At 35.4% G+C, this 16026-nt stretch overlaps 1 protein-coding gene across 5 annotated transcripts in view; it reads left to right on the top strand.

Moving 5' to 3' along the window:
* LOC120429937 (uncharacterized) overlaps window positions 1-16026 on the top strand; it is a 58382-nt gene that overhangs the window by 25704 nt on the left and 16652 nt on the right. For all 5 annotated transcript variants that reach the window (XM_039595032.2, XM_039595034.2, XM_039595030.2 and 2 more), the window contains 2 exons: window positions 5279-5425; window positions 9504-9672. In XM_039595032.2, coding sequence (XP_039450966.1) covers window positions 5279-5425; window positions 9504-9672 — 316 coding nt within the window. The remainder of the gene's footprint in view (window positions 1-5278; window positions 5426-9503; window positions 9673-16026) is intronic.

Raw genomic sequence — 16026 nt, 5'->3', positions numbered from 1 at the left:
TGAAAGTAAATGCAACACGTGACAGGATCATCGCTAACAAGTGTAGCCCGTTGCAAAGCAGTAAGCTGTTGGATGGGATCCGTCAAATCAATGTTGTGTTCAGCGGAAAGTTTGGTCAAAATTTTCAACAGTTCAGGCCAGCGGGTTTCGCTGGCACTCAAAGTCATAAACATTGTTGGCTTCCCAAGTTGCCGAATCATAGCAAACACATCACGTTTGCGCTGCTGCAAATAATGTGCGGAGTTCGGAATTGTCGAGAGAAACGACAAGTTCCGTTCAGCGCAAGTTTCCATAAACAATGGATCATTCAACATTGCCCGAGTTATGTTGGCAGCCCCCGTGCACTTGAACTTACTTTCAGTCCCCTGGTAAACCCGATAGCACATCACTTTCATCGCCATGTAAAGAATATGTTCAGGTTTGGCCCCTCGGCGATCACGACGTCTTATTTCGCTCGTTGCCAGCATGAAAGGTGTAACATTAATCGAAGGATCTATATCCCGCCCTTGTCCGCCATAAATATCCGGAAATGAAAGTTCTTCGGCATGCTTGTCGAAAAGGAAAGACAGAGGCCGCCGATTTTGAGCAGGTGCAATTTCCAAGCACTTGTCCTCGTTCCAACACATCGTTTGCTGTTGAGCCATCGAAGAAGCACAATCGTCACCAGCATCAACAAAATCAAGTTCAATTTGAGGATCAAGCAACTCTTGCGAAGCTTGCTCCAAGCGGGCGCGGTCGAAAACAATTCCGTGTTCGATGTACAACGGAGTATCGACCAAAAAATCAAGCCACTCAAAAACAGTTTTCTTCTTCACGAACCCAGTCAAATAAGTGGATTTGTGAAGCAAATGTTTCTTGATGCTCACGTTAATTGCATGATCATCACCCAAAAACCTCGGCAAAACGCTGACCATCTCATCCACGTCTACCGGCATGTTAATAATTTGCCCCAGAAGAGAAAGACTTCCCGCAACTCGACTCAACTTTTGCATGGCCATGAAAGGAAGTCTCGGGGAAATAAGGCGTCGTGTCACAGGGTCCAAACGTTGAAGGTGTGGAGGAAGATAAGGATAAACAAACCCATGTACGGTGGCCAGTGTTGGCATAACCCCACGCTTCAAACTACTTCGGCAGGTATTGCAAGCTTTGAAACCCTCGACTGAGTCATATCCTCCCACCAACAGCAGAGAAATTTGCTCTTGATTGTTGATGGGCTTCAAATCTTTGATACACCACAATCGATCGCAAACACTACACGCTTCCCCAAACGGATTGTCGAAGAATCGCTTCTTCAACGCCGCTGTGGCCTTGGCGTAGCGCTGCGCCTTGTCTATAAAGATTGCAAAAACACAGACACATTTAAATTACAAGTAGCTAAATTGAAATGCTACGTTAATTCAACTAAAGCTCAAGTTAGTCGAAGAAAAATTAAAGTTTTCCACAAACACAGAAGGTTTCGCTCACCAGTGCCAGCTGACGGCCCTTCTTGAGTTGTCGTTGCCGAACCGCATGGCAGCTCACCATCGGCGGACGCGCTTGTGCCTTGACCAGCTTCAGCTCCGCTTGCTTCCATCGCTTGACCAGAATGTTCGTCCGCAACACCATCCTCCATGCCACGATCCGTTTCCGGAAAAGGCTGACCCGTCCCGACCGCTCCTGCTAACCGTTGCCGTTTCCGACTTGGTCCTGCTTCGTCACCACCTTCGCTCTCTGCCACACCGCCAACAGTTCCCGAAAGAAGCTGCTCCGGTGCCTCCGCTCCAGCTAACCGCCGCCGTCTCCGGCTTGGTTCACCCGCTTCTGCGTCGCCTTCGTTCTGCTGCTTTGCCTTCCGCCGCTTGCGGTAGTTCGCCGCGTTTTGCGCCTGGAGATGCTTCGACCTTGCCATTGCAACTGCCAAAATCCGACTGATCGGCTTGATTGAAGTGCGCATTTCTTTTATAGAATTTTGGCCCCCTAAAAATCGTGACTAACATTTTATCAGAGCCAAAAGCAATATATTTCGCAAATTTTGAAAATGACGACAAATTCTTTCGTTAGTTATATGATTCTTTCAAAGTTCAAATTTGGAATTTATGACAAGATTAACTCTTTCGTGATCGTTTTGGGTGGTTCTGAAAAGGACCATATTTTTGGTTATCTGAAAAGAATGGTTTTAGGATTAAGTGTTCAGAATTGGTCAAGGCTAACTCTTTCGTGATTGTTTTGGGTGGTCCTAAAAAGGACCAAATTTCTGAAAGAAAAGTTGAAGATTATTGAATTTCTGAAAAGAAGATGAATGGTTATATGAATGGTTATAAAGTTCTACGCCCTGGCATCCCAAGAAAACAAACGCCTTGGACGACTTACAACACTGGAGGAAACCATTTATAGACAACTTACAAACCCAAGGCGACAAAATCCTTAGACAACTTGCAACCCGGGAGGAAACCATTTATAGACAACTTATAATCCCAAATTGACAACATCCTTAGACCACTTTCAACCCACCCAAACGTTTATGGACGACTACTCTACCAACTTACTTTTGAATTTGCGCTTTTGGACGACCCTTCAAGACGCACAACCGAATTTCAAACGCTGAACCCCCGAACACGACAGACTGGCGAACGCTGAGGGAGCCAAGCCTAAGAGCAAGAGATCTTCCCAGATTTGTTACTCTTGCAAACTTGCTGGTTTTAAATCTGGGTTGATCTCTTGCTCTTAGAGCCTAACTCCCCAACCCAACAGAACTTACACACCCTTCGTGCCAAGACCCGTGCCGATCCCTAATTGAACGGAATTATTTCGAACTAATTCGAACGGCAAAGAGACGAAGGAATTTTAGCGAGCTGAATGGGGGGAGGGGTTGGGGGCGAGAGCAGCCTCAGAAAGCTGTGCATTCCGTCGCCCCCGAAGACCAAAATTTGTTCCTGAAATTTAAATTCAAATTAGCTCGCTGCCTCGTCCCGGGTAGAACGAGGGATGAGGGCAACTTTTTCAACAGATTGGAGTTGGACAAGAAGCAAATCTTTAAGAGCGCTCGCCGCGAATGCGACGAGCTAGTTGTTGTTTCACAACCACGGCTTGACCCACGAGAGGCTTTTCAGCGAAAGGCAGCAGGCGCGCGCCTCATCTCGTTGTTGCCTCGTCCCGGGTGGGACGAGGGACGGGGAGTGAGGCAACTCCAAACCACGGCAACCACGAAAGATCCAAACGGTCCAGCCATCGAGCGGCAACTGGCTGACGAGAAGGCGATGCGCGCTTCTTTTCCAGTTCTGGTCCCACTCTCCTGCTGCTGCTGCTCTGGTCTCTCTCCTGCTGCTGCTCTGGTCTCTCTCCTGCTGCTGCTCTGGGCTGAGCTTTCCTGCTGCTGCTGCTGCTGCTGCTGCTGCTGCTGCTGCTGCCGGTCCGACGTCTGAGACGTGAATGATAGAATGGGCTCTGTCGCGCGTTCTTATATAGCCTCTCGGCCCGCTACTTCCCCTCCTTTTTCGCGACCGACACTCGGTCGCGTTGCTCGGATGATTTTCCCCTCAAAATAGGTACTTGACATTCCCGTCCGTGAGTGGGAAGCGCTCATTTTGCTTGCAAAATCTGTGCATTTTGAAAACATTTTAAAACATTCAATTGTTTCAATAGTTAAACTATTTTGCCAACAATGAAAGTTTTATAGCAAATTGCTGAATAATTTTCGAATCGAATGGCGCATAAATCGTGTCGATTCGATTAGAGGGAAGGAAGATATAAGCGTTTGACGGATGACGCAGTAATCCAGGGCCTTCGGCCCGGGTTTTTTGGAATGACACCCCAGTACCTTCGACAAAGACGTAAGTCTACGTCAAAAACTGTTTTGTTCAAAGAGATTAAACAAACAAGCTGACGTTTCTGCAAACTATCAAAAAGTGCGAGTTTGTCATAATCTAATACCTCCTTCATTCGAAACCGGCGAACGAAATGATTTGAGACCAGTTTCGCAAGATATTGGCCGCAATTCGAGCTCTCCGAGATCGTACAATGGGAGGACATTTACCGAACCTTACGAGTTTGGACAATGTGGGTATCAAACTTCATGGTTTTTCATACCGACAGTTTGACAAAGTTGGGTACAATTTTGATATTATGGGGTTTTAAAGATTTTTTTTGTTGCATAACAAAGTTCTTTGCTATATTGGTCTTTTCTGTAACATAGGTTAATTAGGTTAGTACAATTTGACAGTATTTTAAAGAGGAAAAGCGTTTTTTTTCGTTCGTTTTCGTCGATCTAACTTGCCAATTTACCCTCCAAACCCCGTCCAGTTTCCTTCTTTCTAACTTACAACAGCGTCGTCCTAGCACCAAATTAGCAGCTCTCTCTAGCATTCGTCACTCGATCTCGTGGTGGAAGCAGAAAAAAATATGGAAGGTACCGTCGTCGTCGTCGTCGCCGTCATTTGGCATCAAGTTTATCCAGTTTCACCAAATGATAAATATCACCGAATGACGTCAGTCGCTCGAGACTGTTCAGCTGGGTGCGCAAGAGAAGAGTGAGAAGCAAGAAAAAAAACACTCGCAGAAGAATCGCGATCGGAAAACGTTTTGCATATTTTTACTTCAACTTGTAGCTCTCTTCTACTACTGTGTTTATTTGCCCATATTTATCGGCCGGTTTGTTTTCGGCCACATTTTCTTAGTTGTTATCTGGCTCTTCGAAAATGATATGTTTGGAATTTCCAGCAAATTTGCTCAGTCTTTCTCGATTGTAGATTGAAAGAGTGGATTTCAATCGCATAAAAAAAGTAATTAGAGCGATTTTTGCCCAATTTTTGCCATCACAGCAATCCATGTTTTAACAGCTTACCTCTAATTGATTCTAATCGCTAAAGGTTTAGAAAATCGTTGTAGGTGTGAGTGCTTGTTTGTCCATGCAAATGAAAAAGATACACACTTTTCAATCCAGACGTTTCCGATGAGCAATCACTTGTGATCGGAGAGTTTATTGGCACTTTTCTCTTTCTCTATTTTTTCTTTCTTTCTTCGCCACTTTACGGACTAGTTTGGTTTAATGGTGGTTTTTCCAGATTTTTGGCGCGATCTTCCGTCTACTTTGGGGTTTTGTTTTGTGCCATGTCATTCAGTACTTCCAGTTTGAAAATGGGAACGCTGAACTTTAAGTGTGATTTGAACTCTTGTTACGCTTTAACCAATAGATGTCGTTATAATACAACATCAAACTTGCGTGCAAGTTCTATTTCCCTCCATGCAAGTTGATACCGTTATTCTCCACCAGATGTCTCTGACCACATTTCAACCTTTTTAGGCACAATCCGTCATACAGCAGAACCAGCAGTCGGTGATACAGACCGCGGCCGGCCAGATGCCCGCGTTACCCCGAGGCGTATTATTAGTGTGTAACAAACCCAGCTCAGTCATTCACACCACGCAGGGCAGTTTGCAGGCCATCCAGGTGAGTCGACGCGTTTTCTTTACTTTTATTTTTGACACTTGGGGGATGGACACTTGATGGTTTAAGGGTTGTAAGAGGACCACAGACGCAACGGGCAAACAGACGTGAAGCTTGGTCTTAATTGAATTAGCATCGATAACTTTCATTTTCATACTCCATTTAAATTAACTTATGGAAACAAATTTATTTTAACAAAAACTGACTATTAAATCTTTTAAGTTTTTTGTGGAAACTGAATTTGAAATTATAATTTGAAACATTTTTTTTTTTATTATTTCAATCAAAATAATAAAAAAAATGGGATTTAAAAAAAATCATTAACAGTTTCAAGCAAACATTGTAATGTTTTGTTCTCAATAATATTATAAAAAAATGTTTTTTTTTATTTTTTCTATTTTTAAAAGTACAATTTAAAAAAACGGCATATCCTCATGTTTCAAAAATACAAACCTTGGAACAAGTCTAGCTAGTTAAGAAATATTTGTAAAATAAAATCAACCCGGTACTCGAAATATTCCAAATTTGCGTATTTACATCCATTTTTTTGCAAAATGGGATTTTTAAATTATTCTTCCCAGTATTTTTTGTAGAATACTCAAATATTTACAAAATATACATTAATAGAAATTTTAAAACAGACAAATTTTCATGATCAGCAAAGTTGGCATCACTTCTAAAAATTTCAATTGATTTTCACAAATTTTTGTTTAAAATTTTCAGAAACTGTTGTTTTTTCAAAACTATATTTTTTTATTTGCACTTTAGTACTCGAAATATTCAAAATTTCTTTATTTATATTTACATTTTGAAAAATGAGATTTTTCAATAATTCTTCTTTATATTTTTTTTGTAAGTTACTCAAATATTTACAAAATATATATTTTTTGAAACAGACAAATTTTCATGATCAGCAAAATTGAAATCTATATGATTTCAGTGGATTTTCACAAAATTAGTGTTTATAATTTTCAGAAATTGTCGTTTTTTCAAAACAATTTTTTTATTGTTTGCAATTAGTATTCGAAATATTACAAATTTAAGTATTTATATTTAAATTTTGCCAAATGGGAATTTTTAATAATTTTTCCCTATATTTTTTTTGTAGAATACTCAAATATTTACAAAATATAGATTTTTTTATAACAGATAAATTTCCATGATCAGCAAAGTTGGCATCATTTCTAAAAATTTCAATGGATTTTCACAAAATTGGTGATTATAATTTTCAGCAACTGTCGTTTTCTCAAAACATTTTTTTTATTATTTGCAATTAGTACTTGAAATATTCTAAATTTCCGTATTTATATTTAAATTTTCCAAAATGTGATTTTTCAACAATTGTTTCCATTATTTTTTGGTAGAGTACTCAAATATTTAACAGATTTAGAAAAAAAACAGCCTATCCTTATGTTTCAAATAATAAAACTTGAAACGAGTCTAACCAGTTTGAAAATATTTGTAAAATAGAATCAGCACGGTAATCGAATTATAAAATTTAGCAAATGAGATTTTTTAATAATTCTCAAATATTTTTGTAGAATACTCAAATATTTACAAAATATCGTATTTAAAAAAAACAGTCAAATTTTCATGATCAGCAAAATTGGCATCACTTTGAACAATCAATTGATTTTCACAAAATTAGTGTTCAAAATTTTCAAAAATTGTCGTTTTTCAAAACTATTATTTTCCGTTAGTACTCGAAATATTCTAAATTTCCGTATTTTTATTTAAATTTTCCAAAATGTGATTTTTTTAACAATTCTTTTTAATATTTGTTTTTTTAGAATACTGAAATATTTACAAAATATAGATTTTTCTTAAAACGGACAAATTTTCATGATCAAAAAAATAAAAAATTAATAAAATAGAATCAGCACGGTAATCGAATATTAATATTTTGTAGATGGGAATTTTAAATAATTCTTAATTTTTTTTGTAGAATACTCAAATATTTGCTAAATATCGTATTCAGCAAAATTGGCATCACTTTGAAAAAAATCAATTGATTTTCACAAAATTTGTGTTCAAAATTTTCAAAAATTGTCGTTTTTCAAAACAATTATTTGCAATTAGTACTCAAAATATTCTAAATTTCCGTATTTATATTTAAATTTTACAAAATGTGATTTTTTTCTAACAATTTTTTTTAATATTTTTTCTTGTAGAATACTGAAATATTTACAAAATATAGATTTTTCTTAAAACGAACAAATTTTCATGATCAACAAGTGGATTTTCACAAAATTAGTGTTTATAAACTTCAGAAATTAACGTTCTTTCAAAACTATTTTTTATATTATTATTTGCAGTTAGTATATCAAAAGATGCCAAATTTTAAATATATTTGATCAAGATTAAACTGCTTGATGTTAAATACTCTAATGTTTAAAAAGAACGTATTTTTTATGCATAATGGGTATCAAACGAAGCAAAACTTTCAATGGATTTTCAAAACACTAAAGGTTAAAGAAAATTTAAAAGATTGCAAATAATGAAGTTCTCAGTATTTTAAAAATTAATTCTTGTGAATACATTAAAATCTCCTGAGCAAATTTTAACGAAATGAGCCTTTTTAATCATCATTTCGTTTCCATCTATCCTGCTGCCAAATCAGTCCATACAAAAATGTATCTTTTGAAGGATATTTTTGATTCATTTGGTGTCTTCGCCAAACTTCTAGGTTTGGATGAGAACCACACCGAAAAAATGATACACGAAAAAATTGGCAAATTTTTAAATCACTTTTTTTTCACTACAAAATTAATTTGAAAAATAACTTTTGCAAGGGTGCACAAAATGCCATCTTTTACGAAAATTCCAGAAAGGGCAAAAACTCATTGATGCTATGCTTTTTTTTTTCAAAAAGCAATACGAAAAAAATTAAAAAAAGAAGAAAACATTTTTTTTACTTTATTTTTATTTTAATATAAAATCAAAGTTGCAATCAAAAAGTGAAATTTTGCAGAAAATTAACCGTTTTCAAGTTAGAGCCATTTCTATGTAATTTTTTTTGAAAAAAATCGCTGCTTTTCTTTTTTTTTTTAATAGTGCTCATGTTTAATAGAAAAGCTGAATTCTTTACATTTTGCTTTTTTTATATCTTTTTAATACTGCATTTAGTTGCCAAGGTATGGTCATGCAAAGATTTAAAAAAACTTAAAATGATGGTTTTTCAGTGTTGTGAAATTTTCAATGTTAAAAAATTATTATTTTGTGAAATTTTCTGCTCTTTCAATAAAATTTTAAAATATTTTTCATTGAAAAGATAAAAAAATATAAAAAAATAATTTCTGGAAAATTTATATTTGGTTCCCGAGATTAGTTCAAAAAAACGAGGACAAATTGGCCAACACTGAGAAAATCTAATTTTTCCTGTTTTTTTTTTATCTATTCATGGCCATATTTCAGAAAGCTCCTCAAAAATATATTTTCTAAAATGGGCAAACATAAGACTATTTTTAATAATTGAAACCCTGTTTTTTTAAAACGAAATTTACCTTAAAATGGCTTTACATAACTTGAAAACGGAGCACCTTATCCAAATTTCACGAAAGTAGTTTTGATTGCAAAATTAATTTTACATCTTAAAAAAAAAGTCAAAAAATTAGAAGTTTTTAAGATTTTTTTTTAAATCACAATATTTTTTTCACAAAAAATATAACTTGGTCATAGATTTTGTGCCCTTTCTGGAATTTTATGATGGCACTATCAAAAAATGTTTTTTTTTTAAATAGTGTTTTTTTTTATCAATTTCTATTGCCAAAAAGTGATTTAAAAAATCTGCCAGCATTTTTATTTATAGCATTTTTTTCGTATCACCAAATCAATCAAATTATTTTTTTCAAAAAATACAGATTTTTTGAATTTTTACATACCATTTTTGTATGGAAATTTCTATCACTTTGATCTAAACACTCATTTTGGAATATTGAAAAGCGGCTTTGAACAATTCTGATTTTTCAACTTAATTTTAAAAGACCAACGTCTTCACGTCTGTTTGATCGGGAAAAATACTCATTTTAAAGGAAAAATTTAACAAACTACGTGGTCTTCCTGCCCCCACACCCACACCCAGATCAAACCCGAGCCCCACATCGGCAGCGGTGGCAGTGGCATCATGACCGACACCAACAGCGACGACACGATGTCGGACGACGAGTCCTCGCCCAAGAAACGAAGAGATTTACTAACCCGGCGACCATCCTATCGTAAGATTCTGAGCGACCTCGGCGGAGCAGAAATTGGTATGTTTCTTTGGTTGTTCGGTTTTTATTTTTTTCGTTTCTTTTTGTTTCCTTTTTTTAAGTTTTCTCCCTTTCCAAAAGTTTCCCCCTCCCTCTTTCCCTTGAAATCTCATCAAGTCATTTCCATTTGTTCATCAATTTTATTTCGTTTTTTTTTGTTTTTTTTTCTGCATGACTTTTCGAGCTTTTCCTCTCTCAAAATAAGAGTTTGTTCAAAGCAGCGTAGAGTAGAAATCGTAACTCGGTAACGGTTGTAGAGAGGATTTTGTTCTCGTCTTCTGCTATTTTTTTATTTTCTTATTTTCTGTTTTGATTTCGTTCCCTTTCTTCTGTTGCATTCCGTTCAAAACCTGTACCGTTCTCAAAGAATCTGCCGGGGTCCCGATTTTTTTATTATTACTACCATTTTTATAACATAAAAACAAACAAACACACGCATTTTTAACTAGCCAGTATTGCTCATAGCTATAACGTAGCTCTTTACTAAATAAACTTTGCAAAAGGTCAAATCTCGTTCTTGCAGACATACAAAGTTTCTGCAGAGAATGCAAAAAAATCGCTCTCTCCGTCAGAATCGCGTTTCGCTCATTTGTCGCGCGCTCTCTCTCTCTCTCTTTTTTGTGTCGCTCTCTCACGATGTTTTCGCTCAAGTGAGAGAGCGATTCATTTTTAGCTTGAGAAACTGTCATGTTTGCTAGTACGAGAGTTGACCAATTGACAATGTAGCGGTAGAAATGATTTTTAAAGCACGTAGCAGTTTGATCTATTTATTGCATGTTTTTTTTTTTCAAATTAACAAAATAATTCTTTAAATATTTTTAGTTAAATTTTATATTTTCCCTCGTTATAACGCATACTTCGCTATTAATTTCAAAAAAAATATCGAAAATTTGACCATTCACAATGAACCAACCAAATCGTCAAACAAAAAATCATCACTTCATCATGCTCACGCACCATTTCTTCTCGTTAAAAATTTTGTAACAAAAAAAAATAACAAAATAATCAAACGACCACCCATCGCCATCATGTATCGCTATGCAAACCTAAAAATCGTTCCCAAATCACCTAAAATTAAATTTCCTTCCCAAAAAAAAAAAACAAACAAATCCCCAACCCCACAATTTTGTCTCGCAAAATGGTCTGACCGCAAATTCCGTTATTCCGTTACCGTAACATCGGCGCCGTTCCGTTTCCTTTTCCGTTTTCCCCCCAACACCAAACTCCACAACAGCGAACGCCCAAGGCGATGGCCCAGGACTGCATGCGATAGCAGCGAGCGGCGGTGGCGTAGTGCAATATACCCAGGCCCAGGATGGTCAAATTTACGTACCTCGTAAGTATGGTTCAGTTCGACCAGAGAGCGTTCTCCCCCCACCCACCCCCTTCGCGTCGCCGTCCCGCTACACGTTTTGTGTATTTTTTTCTTTTTCTCTTTGCAAAATTCCAAATATTACAAGTGCCTTTTTCCTCGCTAAAAAATACAAAATTTTCAAACATAAGTTTTCTGAAAAACTAGATGTGCTTTTTGACCCATTAATGAGTTTTTTTTTAAGCAGCTTGTAAACAAACAGCTGTCACTGCCAGTCCCAGTTAACTGTGACTGCACGACATCAAGCTGATTTTCGATGAAATCGGCCCAGTAAGCAAATCTCAGAATCCACGTTATAAAAAATATATTTAAATGTGAAAACGGATATTTTTTTTGTTATAGAAAACAATGTTTCCAACCGCTCAACAAGTTCTTTAACCATGCAAACAAAAATTGCACTCAACATATTTTTAACGAAAAGCAGTAAATTTTTGATTAGAAATCCCTTATTTTTTTAAAGATGTCTATTTTCTAACAGTAAATAATAAATGTTTTAATCAAATTTTTTATTTTAAAAGTAAAAATTTAAGGTGACGTTCAGGGAATTGAAAAACCATACCAATTTTTTTTATGACTTGATGATGGAACATTATGATGACAAATAAAAAAACAAATAATACCCCTCGACAGGTAAAAATAAGTAACTGTGACAATTTTGAGCCAAATCGGTTAAGGTTTAAAGTTCCTAAAATTATTATTTGGCATAAAATATATTTTTTTGTAAGGTTACGCATTTTTTTTAAACATTCCTGTGTGATTTTGCATTCAGTTAAACATGAGCAGTTAATTCAAAAAATTGGGCTGTGATAAACAAAATTTAAGACATTTTTTTGGCACTCTATCGTTAAAGTTCTGTTTAACCCAGATTTTCATGAAGGATCAGTTCTGATTTTTTTTAATTTATTAATTTTAGATAGAAAAATAAGATCAGTAAATACAAATTTATGTAAAGCTACATGCAGCCCAAAAAAATATATTTTTTGCATTTTTTTTAACTTTGGAAGCCTATTTTTTCATTTGATAAATGAATCCTATCAAACATACACAAATTTAATCTTTAATAAAATTATATTTCAAATTCCTCAAAAAAAAAGAATATAAAAAATAGCATAAACATTTTTTTTTATTATTTTCAATCAATCAAAAAATTATTCTCATAAATTTTATAAGTAACTGCTCTATTTGGTAAAATGTCCATTCTGTGAAACGAATTTTGACGAATTTTATAAGTTCTATAAACATGATTTACACTTAATTTAAGTTAAGTACACAGTTTTTTTTCATGATTAGAAACTGGTTAATGTAATATTACCCCTATTTTGATGTAATTTTGCCTCAATCAATTCAGCCTGACCACTTAAGTCCCATATCTAAATTCCGACGTTCTTCGAACTTTCAAAATATCAAAGAAGGTACAAATATTTTTAAAAGTTTTTGTTGAACAATGAAATTTAACAACATTTTAAGAAACAATATACATTAATGAGCAAATTTAGAAATTATCATAGGAAAAAAAGCTGCATTTTTAACATTGATCCAATTAAAAAAAACTTATTTTGAGCAATATAGATTCCTCTCATTACAAAATAAAGCGAATCCAAATATAGATTCCGTATAAAAAAAAGAACTTTACTTAATACGCTGAAACCCCGATGGTGGGTCACGTTTTAGTTTGACACCCTCTTTACACGGAGCTCACACATACTACCAAATGTTTGTTTTGATATTCGTGAGCTCAGGGTTAAAAAAAATGGTTCACACGGGGGTTTAGTGTACCGTCAGTTGGGGTGACTATGGGTCAAAAAACGATAAAACTCTCGAAATTTCTTAATAACAAAAACAATTTAAATAACATCGAAAATCTTTCAACGTAGATTTGTTCTTAGATAGTTTACTAACATTTTCCCAAAATATGGTGGATTTTGATGAACACTACCTTAAATGCCAATAGTTTGAAAATTGACCCAATCTCACCCCTTAGAGGGGATGACATTGGGTCAAATGAAACTAAAATGATGCTCAAATACAACGATATGGTAAAAACAAGTCATCCAACAGTGTTTCTTGTTCGAGGGAATCGTATTGACACGCTACAATGTTTGAAGTGGAGATTTTCCAACATTTGGGTAGTTTTCGAGCAATTCTAACAAAAATATTAGAAAAATGATTGTTCGAGAGGTCATTTTTGGCCAAAAACGTACCCCAACTTTAGACAGCTGCCGAAATAACAGGATTTGTTCTAGGAACGAGATTTTTTCAGCGAAGTAATCTTAAGATTTCCCCTACACAACCCCTTTAACAGAATTCAGTTTCATTGAGAATAACCTGAAAAATGCTAAAATCCGTAAAAAATCACTTTGACTTAATCTCACCCCCCAGACCCAATGTCACCCCCACTGACGGTATTCAAAAATAAGCTTCAGAAATTTTGATGTCTAAAATTTTGTAGTTCAAAAAATTATACTTTATTTAAGATACGATTATTGCAATTTGCTCCATCTGACAAATAATGAAAAGTTAAATGAAATAACTATCTGGAGTATAATTTAGAAAAATCAATTAACAATAATTCCTGATAAAATAATGAGAAATAACTGATTTGGAATTCATAAAATCTTTTTTGATTAATCATTTACCGAAGAAATCCCATTACAGTTTGTCAAAACATATTTCGTTGTTTAAAATGGGAACCAAAAGCTTAGCAAATATATTTAAAAGGTTGTATACTAGGGTGGGTACGTTTTTCAAAAAGTTCTCGGATCAAGTTTTAGTATGGTTCCCCTTGTAGGGCATTCCCATAGGGACATTCATGCCAAATATCAGCTCATTTGGTTGTAAACTGGCTGCGCGCATCAGAGTTAAAGTTTACATGGGAATTAGGGGAACTATACCCTTTCTCAGCCTATTTCTATTATCGGCCTATCAGCACTTTGATCATGAATTACAGCTTTTATAAAGTGTTTTTGACTGTTCCAGAGTAATAAATAGCTCAAACAAAAGTGAGCAAGCAACTGTCCATTGTTGATACATCTGAAAATGTTGATTTAATAGCGGAAAACGGCAAAAGTGATGAGAATTGTTCGAACGGCTTGGAGTGATTAAAATGGGCATATTTCCCCTACTATGGGAAAATTGGAAATTTTGTTCAAGCGCTCCTACAGGTCTGAGAAAATCATGCGCCAACTTCTGGTATGGTCAGGCTTATGGGGAATGGTCTGGAGAACACTTTTCCCGAAGAGAGCATATGGATTCGTTGTCCCTAGACCTGGCGCATCGGCAAACAATCCGATGTCTCCGGAATCAACGGTTTTCCCTCAAAATGCATCAAATTTTCCTTAGCATGCTATGAAAGCTCGATGAACACCGCGACGCCATACGTCAGGCAGCTACCACGTGGTTGAAATATTTGCAAAAAAATACAAATTTGCTTTGCAAAGATTCTGAATTCGTCTAAATAATATCAGGATTACTCGAAATGATCATTTTCTAGTTAAAAGAAGGTTTGCAATTGAATATTCCAGCCGTTTCTCACCCACGTGGTAGCTACCTGACGTATGGCGTCGCGGTGTTCATCAAGCTTTCATAGCATGCTAAGGAAAATTTGATGCTTTTTGAGGGAAAACCGTTGATTCCGGAGACATCGGATTGTTTGCCGATGCGCCAGGTCTAGGGACAACGAATCCATATGCTCTCTTCGGGAAAAGTGTTCTCCAGACCATTCCCCATAAGCCTGACCATACCAGAAGTTGGCGCATGATTTTCTCAGACCTGTAGGAGCGCTTGAACAAAATTTCCAATTTTCCCATAGTAATTCCCAAGTAAACTTTAACTCTGATGCGCGCAGCCAGTTTACCACCAAATGAGCTGATATTTGGCATGAAAGTCCCTACAGGAATGCCCTACAAGGGGAACCATACTAAAACTTGATCCGAGAACTTTTTGAAAAACGTACCCACCCTATTGTATACCATTAAAAAAAATCTTTAAAAAAATAAAATAGAAAAGAAATAATGGAAATAAAATTTGATCAACTGTCAACAATTTTAAATGCCTTTTCCTATGGTCAAAAACGTATTTAGCAAGGGGTTTGTTTGAAAATATTTAGAATTTTTTGGAATTCCAATTTACAGTACAGCAAAAAAAAAATGTTTTCGCGAACAAAATGTTTGTACCTTGTTTGTTTTTTCATTCAAATGTTGAAAGTGTAGCTTGTAATCTAATGTTTTTGTCATTTTTATTTATTTGTTTTGAATAAATTAAAAAAAAAGCGAATTTGTTGATCCGAAAACTGCGTGCTGAGATAAAGCCTCTTAATGTTTTAGTGTAGTGAAAACGACATCCCGAAAATTTGATTTGATTCTAAATGTAAAAAAAAATGAACTTACGTTAAATTTTCTGATTAAAAAAGTTACACAAGCTTCATTTTTTTACATTCAAAATCAAACCAAATTTGCGACATATCGTCAGTTTAAAAATGAGGACAAATTAGGCAACACTAAGAAAAACTTGTTTTTCTCAATACAGTCCAGACAGGGTTAATCACGAAGGCCTTGGCAAAATTTCACTTCGGATAATCGAATCACAATAAAAAAAAATCATCGTCTTATTTTTCATTGTCGAGCTGAAGTTTGACCCCTAAAAGTGATATAGAATTTGTAAATCCAAGATGGCGGCGATCAACTACAGTCCAGACTCGATTATCCGAAGTTCGATTATCCGAAGGTTTGTCGAATCACGAACAAAAAAAAATCGTTTTTTTTTATTTTCTTACTTTAAACATCAAATTCGAGTTCTGCGACCCCATTTTAGTCAAATTTGAATGGTTGATTGCGCATTTTTTCAATATTTCATCATCGCCATTTTGGCCGCCATCTTGGATTTAAAAATTCTAAATCACTTTAGAGTAGTTTAAGGGTCATACTAAAGCTCAACAATCAAAAATAATACAGCAAAAAAAATATTTTTTTTCGTGATTCGATTAT

This window comes from Culex pipiens, chromosome 1 (assembly GCF_016801865.2).
Source record: "Culex pipiens pallens isolate TS chromosome 1, TS_CPP_V2, whole genome shotgun sequence".
Classification (NCBI taxonomy): Eukaryota; Metazoa; Arthropoda; class Insecta; order Diptera; family Culicidae; genus Culex; species Culex pipiens.
The sequence above is the reverse complement of the archived record's forward strand: the minus strand, read 5'-3'. Positions and strand labels throughout refer to the sequence as shown.